At 35.7% G+C, this 12,794-nt stretch overlaps 1 protein-coding gene across 1 annotated transcript in view; it reads right to left on the bottom strand.

Moving 5' to 3' along the window:
* Nucleotides 1-12,794, bottom strand: part of LOC139145636 (ankyrin-3-like) — a 64,899-nt gene that overhangs the window by 7,033 nt on the left and 45,072 nt on the right. The window contains exons 23-28 of the mRNA XM_070716914.1: nt 11,475-11,612; nt 10,519-10,617; nt 9,616-9,714; nt 8,679-8,777; nt 4,952-5,071; nt 2,589-2,687 (exon numbers count right to left, since the gene is read on the bottom strand). Coding sequence (XP_070573015.1) covers nt 2,589-2,687; nt 4,952-5,071; nt 8,679-8,777; nt 9,616-9,714; nt 10,519-10,617; nt 11,475-11,612 — 654 coding nt within the window. The remainder of the gene's footprint in view (nt 1-2,588; nt 2,688-4,951; nt 5,072-8,678; nt 8,778-9,615; nt 9,715-10,518; nt 10,618-11,474; nt 11,613-12,794) is intronic.

Below are 12,794 nucleotides of genomic sequence, written 5' to 3'. Positions count from 1 at the left end.
CTTCAGTTTTCTTTGTTCAAAATATCGTCAACACTACCTCATTTTATCATTTTTAATTATGAATTATCATATTTAGGCCTCAAATCTCCAGGGAAAATGGCTTTATGATATGAACACAAATTGCCCTGGAACACTGCTGACAATTCTCCTGAAAATACTAGAAATTCAAGTGACTGTGAGCTGTAAAAAGTGAATTTTAACTAATTTTTCAGGGTTTCCGGCCTTCGGCCGGGAGGGGAAATACCCTCTTCCGGACCCTCCCCCCACTACCACCGCTTTGTGGTCATGGCAGCTGCAAGCCACCTACTTTTTCATTCTGGCCCCCTACTTTAAATCTTAATGAAACCCCCGCTAGTGAATTCGAAATTTCCAGTAAAACTTCTATTGACCATGGTCAGACATTTTCTAGATCAAATATCATTGCAGAACAACACAAAGACCCAGACATTTGTGTTTGTTTGACAGGATCGTTGACGAAGTTGAAACTTCAGATAGTCTTGTTTGTTATTCTACAAATTCTGGTATTCTCATGAGCAAAGTGAGACCTCCGGATGTCTTGGTTGATGGCGATTGGGCTATAAAACATCACATTGCGGTTCCAAAGTCCTATCGTGCTGGAATATTGCGCCTGGCCCACGAAACCTCCCGGGCTAGTCATTTAGGAGTCAGGAAGACCTATCATAAAATCTTCAGTCCTTTTTATTGGCCTAATCTAAGGCAGGATGTAGCACATTTCTGTAAAACTTGTCACACATGTCAGGCGGTAGGAAAACCAAATCAGACCATTCGAAACGCTACAGACAATTCCTGCATTTCAAGAAGCGTTTAGTAGGATACTCATAGACTATGTTGGGCCCCTACAGAAAACTAGATCAGGAAATGAGTACATGTTGACAATAATGTGTGCATCTACTCGGTTCCCAGAAGCCATACCACTGAGAAACCTAAAGGCAAAGACTATAGTAAGAGTTCTAGCCAAGTCTGATCGAGCCTCCAACTTTATGTCTGGAATTTTTCAACAAGTTGTGAATTAGCTAGGCATTAAATAGTATAGGTCCTCCGCCCATCACCGAGCAAGCCAGGGTGCTCTCGAGCGATTTCATTAAACTTTGAAAAATAAGACCTACATTTTTGACACAGAGAAGCACTGGGATGAAGGAATTCATTTTCTGCCCTTTTTGCTGTTAGAAAGTCAATTCAAGAGTCTCTTGGTTTTAGCCCATTTGAGCTTGTATATGGACATACAGCGTGTGGCTTACTTAAGCTCTTTAAAAATTTGCATCGGACAACAATGCATGTCTGAGTATTTTGCAATATGTGTCAGAATTACGTACAAGACTTTCCAAGGCATGTGAATTAACCAGAGAAAACCTTTAGTCATCTCAACGGTCTATGAAAGTCAAATATGATAAAAACACCTCAAAACGGAAGTGTGAACTGGTCAAAAAGTTCTTGTTCTTCTTCCGGTTGCTAGCAAATCACTCCATGCTCGTTATATTGTTCCCGGTCTAACTGATAAGAAATTAAGCTATCTAAATTACATCTTATTAACATTTGACGGGCAGAAACAAAAACAATTATGCCATAAATATGCTTAACCAACTTGGATAGGAATAACTCTTCTGTAATACAACCGGACAGTGCAAGTCAGTTAAAACCATTATCAAGCTAGCGATGGTGAAACTGACTTGAGTGAAAATACTATAGATTCAAAGCTGGGATGGATCAAACTGTAGAATTCAGGAATCCTGGAGAATCTTGAGTCTAAGTTTTCACACCTCCAGCCGTCACGACAACAACAGGTGAAAGAACTGATCCAGGCCCAGCTGAAATAAGTAGCCTGTAAACGTCTCTAGTTTGTACTTAATCCCTTGACTAAGTGATTAACTTTATGTTTAAAAAATAAATTTCGTTTTTACGGAAATCGCTGAGTTCACTGTTTATTCTCACGTAACAGCGTTAGCGACCATAAAGCCGCACTGGTTGTTCGTGCATGATTTTTATATAGTATATGGACGCCATATTGCATGCTGAAGTCATTATCGTTTTATTATGTACTTTCTACAGTTTAGCCGGATATTACTAGGTAAAGTTAAGTTCGTGAAGTATAACGAAAGTTGTTTGGGTATCATTCTGAGCATATATAAAAGGTTAGTGAGTTACCACCAAATACATTCTATGCAATTTATTGTACAGGATGGACAAATGTACAATCATCTGTGAATGTCGAGAAAACCTCTGCTATGTCAGTGATTTTGGACTTTAAATTTGAATGATATTTACTGGAGTCTAAGCATGGACCAGTCCCCTGATGTTGTATACAATGTTTTTGTATGGTCGCTCAAGTTTAGGCCTATATTGTCTGTTGAAATGGAAACATGCTGGTTGTACACTTGTTACTGCTTACAGATGGAATTGAAATCAAAACTATTCATACCGTTTTTAAGTCTCTGCTGCCTATTTTGGGTTCCTTGGGGTCACACATACACTAAGTGTAATTTACATATTTTCAAAGTTGACTCACTGATAACTGACACGAATATGTGGTTATGCTTATTCAGACATTAGTAGCTTTAAATTGCAAATACCATGTGTAGTTCATTAATATTTTCTCCTGCCTCTTCAAGAGCACTAAGGATATTTTCTGCATCATTCTGAGCAGCCCAATAGTAGTGTAGTAAGGTGTCCTGGAAATAAAAAAAAAGACAAAAGTAACACTTTTTGTGGCATCAGATAATATAACATCAGTAACTTTTCATATAATAAAAGTAACACTTTTTGCTGCATCAGATAATATAACATTCCACATTAATATACTATGACCATATGAAATGTGATAATCTTTGCGGCCTGATACGGTGTTTGCGGACCGAGGTTGTACGGCTGAAGGGCCCGAGCAAGCGAGGACCCGTACGCCATACGACCGAGGTTCGCAAAAACTGTATCAGGGCCGTAAAGGTTTATCGTATACCTTTGGAATGATAGCCGTTCATGCAATGTCAAACATTAATCGCCATTTTTGAAAATATTTTTGAAAAGCGATGGTCATATCACGTCGCCTAATGATATTCATCGTAAAGTCTTTTGTTTACCTGTGGAACTTTCAGAGCAATGAGGCGTAAATCGAGGTCAAATAATTACGGCGTGTTGTAACTGATCGTAAATGTTATTGCTTCGGCAGGGAGATGCGATCATCAGTAAAACACTCGATTGAAAGAAATGTTGTGCCATTAATTTTACGAGGACATCGCGATGAAATGATCGTGTACTTGAAGCTCAGCGACAGGTAGTGGCTAGGCCGACTACTATCTGTTGCACACTCGCACTTGATCTTATTTATATTCAGTTCAATTCCATATGTTTCAAAAACGCAGACATCATCGATAATGGCTCAGTCAACACGGGATTTTAATATAAAACCCTAAGAAATAGTTAGGGGTTATTACACGAAGTTTGGGCGATACCGCGTCGTATTCGAGTGATGTGTCCGTATTTTGACGAGTTGCACAGTAACGAGTCAAATTGCGGACACATCACGAGAAAACGGCATACGGTATACGAAATAAAACATTTCAAAGGTATTTTAATCGTCTGCAAGTATATTTCCGTTACTGGTACGCCTAAATAAAACTAAACTTGTTTTAACAACCTAAACGAAAGTTTGACTTTCTTTGGCGTATCCGAAACCCGCCAGGAACACGATCATGACCTGTGAATCTCCATGTACAAATCGGAAATATAATATGTGCACCTTTTCTGTCGCGAGTATTCAGTATTATTGGATTTTTGTGGCTCATTTATGCCTATACACGGTATCATTCACTAACTAGATATTTAAAGTAGTCAACAGGAAACTTGTCATATACTGGTTCTGTCATGATGCACTGCCGATCGATCGGGACCGTAATCTTCAGCAGCGTAGACGACATAAAAATACACCATCTGGGCCATAGACAGTAGCGGGGGAACCATGTCAATAATGAAAGGTTTCGGTTTTAATACGTACAAATTTTCGTTTGCTTGTTTATTTTTGGTAACACTGTATTGTACCTAACTGCAATGCCCATGATCTGAATGCATTCAACAAACTTTTGCCCATAATTATCAATGACGTTTCGGAGTGTCACAAGTCCTATTCACTCAGCTGTTTTTTGTACATGTATACCACCGTATTCGAAGGTCACGCGTACCCGTAGCTGTAAATAGTTGCGGTTATAGTGGAAATATAATTCGTATTTTAACTTGTTAAAATAAGGACTCATATCAGTGCCCTTAAAACAATAGGAGAATGGCAATACAGTCACAGCATGTATGATAAAACCCGGTATGACCAGAACGGAGGAGACGTTCGAATCTCACGGTTGCTTTGTTTACGAATGGAACTTTTGCTGATTGCAGCGTACATAGTTACCCGAATGAAGCTTGGTCTGAAATGCACACGTTGCCTATATTTGGGCAACATGTGCCTGGGCGTGATACGGCAAATTGTTACACAAATCTGCGGCGTCTTTTCCCATTCTAGCATTGCACAGGAACGTGTCTCGAGTGTATAACAAGTCAAATAATTGCAATGTTCTCGAGCTGAGACATAAAGTTAACTCTGCATCTGCTTGAAGTAGACAAGACCTAAAACATTTATTGACTAAGTGTATTTAAACATTTTGTGTTCTGTTGAACTCTACCGTCATTCTATTCCCCAGTGCAATAATGGAATTCAAACCAAATGTAAAGCCGGAATAAAGGTTTATGGAAATGAAATGGTACCCAAGAGCACAAACAAAACACAAGAACATAATTCGTGTAAATCTATTTTTAATTAACAGCACAGTGTATTAATTGCAGAAGAAGATATTAAAGACAATAGAATAGTCACGAATTCCACTGCAGTCTTGCATACTTGTTGTAAATTTTCTTATATCAGAAGAACAAGATAGAAGGCATCAATACTTACATCTTCATCGCCATGTACTTTAGCTTTATATTCTTCGAGTAAAAAATGAGCCATCCTTATTTTTTTCCCTTTGTCTGTTTCGATGTCATCCAGGACAAGATATAAAGGCGTGTGTCCCTCCTTTTAACATAAAATGACGATAATTATACTGCAAACAACTTTATATATAATCTCGACATTTGTTATTAGAATCATTGATGCTGAATTACACACATCGATATTCTAAAGCAACATATATTATTTACTCAGCTGATTATTTTGCAAACCCTTGTTGTATGATCTTTTCTGGTTCTCGTTACATCTTTCTACATAATTATGATGAATAATGACAAAATGAATATTTCGGGGTCAAAACATGTCGTTCAGCATTCTGTATTTGACAGTCGTGTATTTGACAGTTGGTCATAATTATTGTATATTTGCAAAAGTATGGAGAATGGGTAACGGTTTTTATAGATGCTACATCTTTATACATGTACATAGCTAATTGTTGATAATCTCTGAAACCTTAAGTTACTTAAGATATTACCACATTGAATACTAGCCACTTTGGCTTATATTAACTGCCTCTACTGTTAAACTTGTGCGTAAAGGGGCGTAATTTGAAATTTTCACTCTAATTTTTCTGTCTCTTTCTGCTTCAATTGTTCATGCATCATTGCATCTGATGAAGGGCGGCAGGCCGTAGAACTTCCAATCGGCGTGAAATAGATCGGTGTCCACAATGCCCGGATCTACACGTCTTTGGAAATTTATGCTCCAGTAACAATAGGATGATCGTATCGTGCTACCAACCTAATTTTATTTTGTATTGTATATATATCAAAATTATTTTTTGTTCTGGACTAGCATCTGTTTTAGCTTCACTGTCAGCGATGCAGAGCTTATCTAGTACTAGGTGGATGTTTGGCATCGTCCTCAAATTTTTACATCGAAAGCTTCTTCGGTACCGGTCCTTTAATATTTGGAGTACAGGTCCACAGGGATTTCCCTAATCAGATATAATCAAATTCTGATGAAGTATGCAAATTTGTATTTTTGGGGTTAATTTTGATATTTCTTGGCAAAAATTTTCTTCTCCTTTTATGGCGGTTCGACGGCGTCACTATTTGGCAAATAGGTCACTAAGAATTACCTCGGTAAAATTTGTGCTAGTTGTGATGAAATCTTCAAATTTGTATTTATCGTGGCAATGTTTGTCATTTTTTATCCTAAAAACTTAAAAATCTCCTTCAAAACCGTTTCTTGGACAGCTTAGATGTTTAGAATATAGGTCACTAGGGGTAATCTTTTTCAGATTGTTCAAATTACGCAAAAATATGACAATTTGCATTTTTAAGACAATGTTTGCCATTTTTTGTCACCTTTTTTCACAAAAACTGCTTGTAGCTTCGATATTTGGTATATAGGTTCCTAGGAATTATCAGAATGTGATATGTTCAAGTTATGATGCATTTTGCCATGTTCAATTTCTGAACATCTAAACGCGTTCAAAAAGTGTTACAAAAGGAGTGTAATTGGTGTTCTATCCTTGGCATTTTAATTTACAGTATGGTGTTCTCACAGACTGTAACCCCCATAAATATAATATTAACCACAATTGTAATAAAATCAACCGCAAATGTAATAAAACAGACAACCATTAATGTAACAACCCTGAACCACAAAAATTTAATAAAGAAATTAACCATAAATGTTATAAAACTCAACCATAAATGTAATAAACTTGAACTTGTATATACGATAATTGGTTTATCAATGCCCTGAGTAAGACTAGTATAATGTTATTGCTTACTTTCCTGAAGCTAGATTTCCGTCCCGAGACACAGATTGAATAGAATACATTGAGAACACTATAAGAAAACGGCGAGGTACCGACCAAACCGTGAAAGGAAGTGGAATAGCAGTTCTAGACACTGATGATGACATAATGAAGAAGCGTAAAATAGCTCGTGATTCAGTGATACCATATAAAGTTTACAAAAGACGACATACTAGCATCAACAGAGAAACATACAACCTTATAACAGGAACGTACGATACAAAACATGTCGACAAGAATATATCTATATTTCAATCTCATAAACACGATACGAAAACTAACTTGGACACAGAAGAACAAAATTAGACATCCCAGCACCCCAGCGAAGGAACAAACCTCCAGTAGGAAGACGGACAATCTATCACGTATTCCTCACAGTTTATTCACTGAAGATGAATACGTGGCGACTGATGAAGAAAGTATGGCAAATTAAAAAAAAACCAGCGTTAAAGGATTACAGTGTTATACAGTCTCTCCACTCTGGAGTAGAGACTGTACTTACATGCAGATTCAAGCGGTGTCTCGCCGTGTCTAATCAGCTCTATATATACAAAAAAACAGTCAAACGCAAAATACACTTTCAAAATACACCAAAAACACTAACCGCAAACAACTAAGACATGAGCAATGTGTGGAGCTGCTTTCCTTTATAACATAGATAAATGTCGAAGGGCTAATTCTTAAATCGCGATGAGAAAGTAGATTTATTACATTTGTGATTAACAAGCATTACATTTATGGGTGATTTTGTAATTCATTTATGGTCACAATTTATTACAACTATGGTTGGTGTTTTTATTACATTTACGGTTAATTTTTGTTACATTTATGGCCGATAATACATTTATGGGTACATTTTATTACATTCATGGTTGATGTTACATTTATGGAGATTTTTACATTTGTGGAGGTTACAGCACCCAGCTTACCAGGGACATGAGGATGATGTTTCTTAATGTTTCTTAATAATAATATTGCCCTTCTATATAAAAAAACAGCATGATGGACAATTCTAAATGTACAAACTTTAATATAGGTACGACATAAAAGGTGGTCAAAGTGTTATATATCTATTTACACTATTCTGAAGCAAAAGATTAAGGCTACCGTAAGTGCTGAGTAAGGTAATCAATGCTATAGGCTAACAAATATAAGCTTTTGGCAATTAATACCTCTAGTCATCATTACCATCATCAGGGTGAATGGTGATTTATGTTAATGTAGATTTCCTGCTTTTCAATTTGCTGACACAACAGAGCTACAGTGTAACAAAATATTTTTTCGCCCAGCATTGAAGGACATACATTGCCGAAGACAATGGACAAACTATTATCATTGAATTTCAAAAACTTTCTTGCCTTTCTTAATGATAACAATCTTTACTGTCATAAAGTAAGCATAAAAGTCAGTAAAATATTCCGTATGCCGCATTTGATTAATGATAAATTATAATTTATCTGAAGGAAGTGTGACTAAATTGGTGTCAATTATACACATTAGCTGAAAGTTAATTTTCGAAAATGAGGAGCTCGAAAATTTGGTCTAAATACAGTGATATTTCACTCCACGTTTAATAGAGCTTTCCTTATTCAAAAGTGTATTTCAAAAGATATTTGTTTGAGTTTACGGCGTTTGATTTATAAAAATATAGGGATATTTGCCACATGAATGTATATGAGGCTATTTTGCAAAAAATTGTGATTGTTAACTTCAGGTGTAAATTCCATCACACTAATATGGCATTGATCTTTTGAGCACTAGCTACCTTCTATGTTTATCTTGAATTGTAAAGAAATACTGAAATAATTTTATACATGCACATCTGATGTCACAATAGCCAAACTAAAAATTTGTCGGTAAGATGGTAGAAGGCGCATTTTAACATTAAACTCAGAAATACTATACCTTAGTCACAGAATTTTTATTTGCCCCATTCCGTAACAGGTTTTCGACGATTTCCATTTGACAGTCTACTGCAGCATAGTGTAAGGCTGTTTTTCCGCTCTGTTAATTAGAAGAAATTATAAAGTTGACACCAAATCATTATGATTTTGTTAATCTTATGAGAAGGGAAATGGAAGGAAACACCTTTTTTGCACTCAAATCATTTGCATTATATAAGGACATGTTTCAATCTACCATATTGTCTCAACATCTGGTAATGGTTATGCCCTGTTTAATAATAAAAGATACGTGACAAAATGAGGCCTTATGGGGGTTATGGCAAGATTAAGGTGTAACAAATAAGAAAACAGAATTGTTTTATTTGAAATGTCATTTGTTAGTGAAATCAAATCATTAATAATTATTGCGAATAGCACAAATAAAGAGTTTATGACCGCAGTATTTCGGTGTACCATTTCCAATTTTGTAATACTGTAAGTCGGACATCCTTGCTGGTAAAATTACAATAGCCTATCACTACTTCGTCTCTTAATAAATGGAGCGTGACTGCATATAATTACCGGTAACGCGTTCTTTTAGAAGCCTGAGATTAATTTAATGTAATGAGTGTTCCGCCTCGTTATCTTTGTTACAATGACACAAAACTGTCTACATTCGAGTGTTTGGCAATATTTTATTGCTTGAAATCATAGCAATATGAAAATGGATAGATCTGAGATAGGTTCAGTAACTTGTCAATATTCCTTCATCAATAGCAAGCTAAGAAAAATATACCCTAGTATTTCTACTTTTCCTTTCGCAAGTGTTCAGTGACCTTGCCGACCTACCCTATAGACATAGTGAATGATAGATCAGCAGTTTTCAAAGAGAACATGCTATGTCACTCTGTGCATTCAAAGGAATGCGTAAGGCAAAAGAACCGATTTCTGTAATCTACCTCATCATTGTGGTCCAATGCTGCTGATTTTTCACAAATAAGAGACACCAGATCATTGTTACGTCCGAACACAGCATGATGTAGAGGATGTTTTCCATCCTGGTATTGAGAGAAAAAAAAATGTTATATCTCCGCGATAAATATGCACAAAAACATTAAAATTAACAATCTGAAATATAGCCTTGTTAGTTATTGTACGAATATAAACAACAACAACACAAAAAACAACAGCAACAACAACAGCAGTAACAGCAGAAGCAACAACAACAACAGCAACAATAATAATAATAATGATAATAATATTTCTTGTTTAAATACCACTATACAACCTTGTCTCAGCCGTCTGTTCAGTACATTAGAAATGTAACAATACGAAAAGATTACAACTCGGTGAAATAATAATTAAACCACATGTAAAAAAAGAAGAAAGCTAACATAGAAACAAACCTAAAAGTTGAAATTTATCATAAAGTAATGTTCTTAAGTTGAGAAGCGCATTTATATTTTAATTGTTTTAATTTTAAAATTTGACTAATTTTGAGAAGCGCATTTATATTTTAATTGTTTTAATTTTAAAATTTGACTAATTTGACATAATCTTTTCTTCGAATGGGCCGAATCACAATTATACTTTGAATGTCGTGACTTGTCACCCACGTAACGTAGAATCATATTGTTTACAATCTTTGCACAATAGAGGATGTGAAAAAAGGACGTTTACTTTATCATGATGCATAAACCTGGAAATAATACTGATACGTATAATTCAGTTTTGCATAAATACATTTACACGTACGTAATTGTTAAATCATCGACTATTTCAACGGACAGCAGTGACATCATTAAATAATATTTATGCTGGTTCATGTGAGGATCTGCACTCTTCAACATATTATATATTACCTTGTCATTCTCAAAGTTATTTGCTCCACACTCCAACAATATTTTTGCTGCGTCAACGAGTCCCTTACTACATGTGTGATGTAATGCAGTCATTCCATCCTAGAATGAATTGATTATATGAATTCTGTGAGTAGAGTGATAATTCATTAGTAATGTGTTATGAGTACACAAATAATGCCGCATATTAGTTACTAGGATGGTAATTCATTCCCGTATTTTGAGAGTATATCCGATAGCAATGTTTTCAGATCATGATTTGCGTTGCGATATGTCAACTCTTCTTTTACATTGAAGCTAGTTCAGAAGTAAACTTGATTTGGGTTAACTGCCATAGTAATACAAGGGTGTGCTTCTCATTCAGTCTTCCATTAAACATTATGAAACGAGGAACATTAACGTTTCTATGTTTCTTCTAAAAGTAGGAAGATAGTTGAACCAGGTCTTAGCAGTTGTACTTTAGGTATTAAATGCTAGGGAAGTGCTTTTGCCGGGCTGGGGCAAAACGAGATCAGAGAAAATCGTTAAGAGTAAGTTAGTAGAATCGAAGGGGAACTCAGTTGTGCATCACCCATAGATATCAACAAATTATGGCGTGTGTTGATAGTTGACAAAAAGGGCTAACATATAACAAACATACATGTAACATACATACATGTAACAAACATATAACAAATTAATGTTTGAAAACTAAATGTTTGAAACCTTGTCAAAAATACTCGTCACTAGGGCGTGTGTAGAAGGGCAGCAACTGGGCGCATTGTAAAATGTCCTTTGTGTGATGTGTTCCACTTTTTTGATAGAAATTTAAATGTTGTAAAACATAACCTTTAAGTAGATGTAACGAGACATTGTGAGATGCAAACAGAGCTTTGTATGAGCTTTAGAAAAAAAATTGGCACGTACAGTATTTGTACACATATATCCTGTACTAAGTATAGCATAGTCAATGTCCTTACTTTGTCCTTTATATCAATGTTTTCTCCCGCCTTTTTTAAAATTGTAACCATGTCTTTATCCTTGTACTTGGCTGCTGCAACATATATATTCATTTTTTGGCCATCAAGACCTTGCATATTCTTCTCAGGTGTTTGTGGCTGTTGTGAGAAATATTGGAAAATTTCATCATGATATCACGATATTGTATTTGAAATTATTTTCGTTAAAGCGTTACTTGTTATCTTGTCTTAGCTTTATGTACCATTCACTCTACATACTGTCACCCTTGAGTGTCTCATTTGTCAAATGCATGTTACATTGTCAATAATGAACATGGTGGAATCTGGCCCATCTGCATGTAGATTTCTTTACAGTTACAGCATTATGTGAAGAGTAGCATTTTATTCTTTATGTTGAATTGAACCTTTCCAAAAAAGACAAACACAAGTAAAAGTTTTCTTCAGATGTTCAATTTACATGCAAGCAAAATTCTTATGGAGGTTTTTAATCGATATTCTAGTACTCATAGGTTAGACCAGATGCCATATGCTCTTGTGGACCTGCACACTTTTTTGCTGCTATTTCACTCCTAAAACATATAATCAGCTTAAACTAACACCATTACTATGCTCTTTATATGTAAAACGAAAGAAAGGATTGCCATTAAGTACTGCAAACAGGTAAATTATTTTCTGAATCTACATATAATTCAGTAGATTTTCGATCGGATTCGAACTTACAAAGTTCGGCACCTAGTCACCAAGGTAAGGCACTACAGTGAAAACCGCTCGGCCAAAGTTGTTACAATTTTAGTAAAAGATACCCCCATGCGATGTAGAGTAAATGAAGCACTCGCACTCAGATACTCACTATCACACATCACACACAAAATTTATCAGAGCAATGACTACATCGCTTGACCAGGCGAATGGCAGCCCCAGGGACAATTCTGTCCATCAGTAGCGCTATCAACAAAGGGAGGAAAATTCAGTAAACAACGAACGTCACCAGGTCATCTAACGAAGACATCACAGTCAAAACCGCTCGCCCAAATTCCAATCCTTAGAATTCTTAGAATAATACAAGAACACAACACAAAACAACATCGCCTATTATTTTAATAGAGTAAGTTCTAATAAACAAGCCCCTCGGGTTATATTTAAAAATGAGAGTTTCTTATTTGATTCAGAAAGAAGCGTCTCCACTCAATATTTTAATCGAATTGCTTTAAAGAATATTTTTAGGTAAAACGCTCGACTGCAAGGCTCACATTTTATAGCATTTAGTTTGATAAAGACTTCATACAAATAGCTTATAACTGATTATTGATCTCCTTTAAT

Source organism: Ptychodera flava, chromosome 1 (genome assembly GCF_041260155.1).
Source record: "Ptychodera flava strain L36383 chromosome 1, AS_Pfla_20210202, whole genome shotgun sequence".
Lineage (NCBI taxonomy): Eukaryota > Metazoa > Hemichordata > Enteropneusta > Ptychoderidae > Ptychodera > Ptychodera flava.
This window is presented reverse-complemented; position numbering and strand designations above follow the sequence as displayed.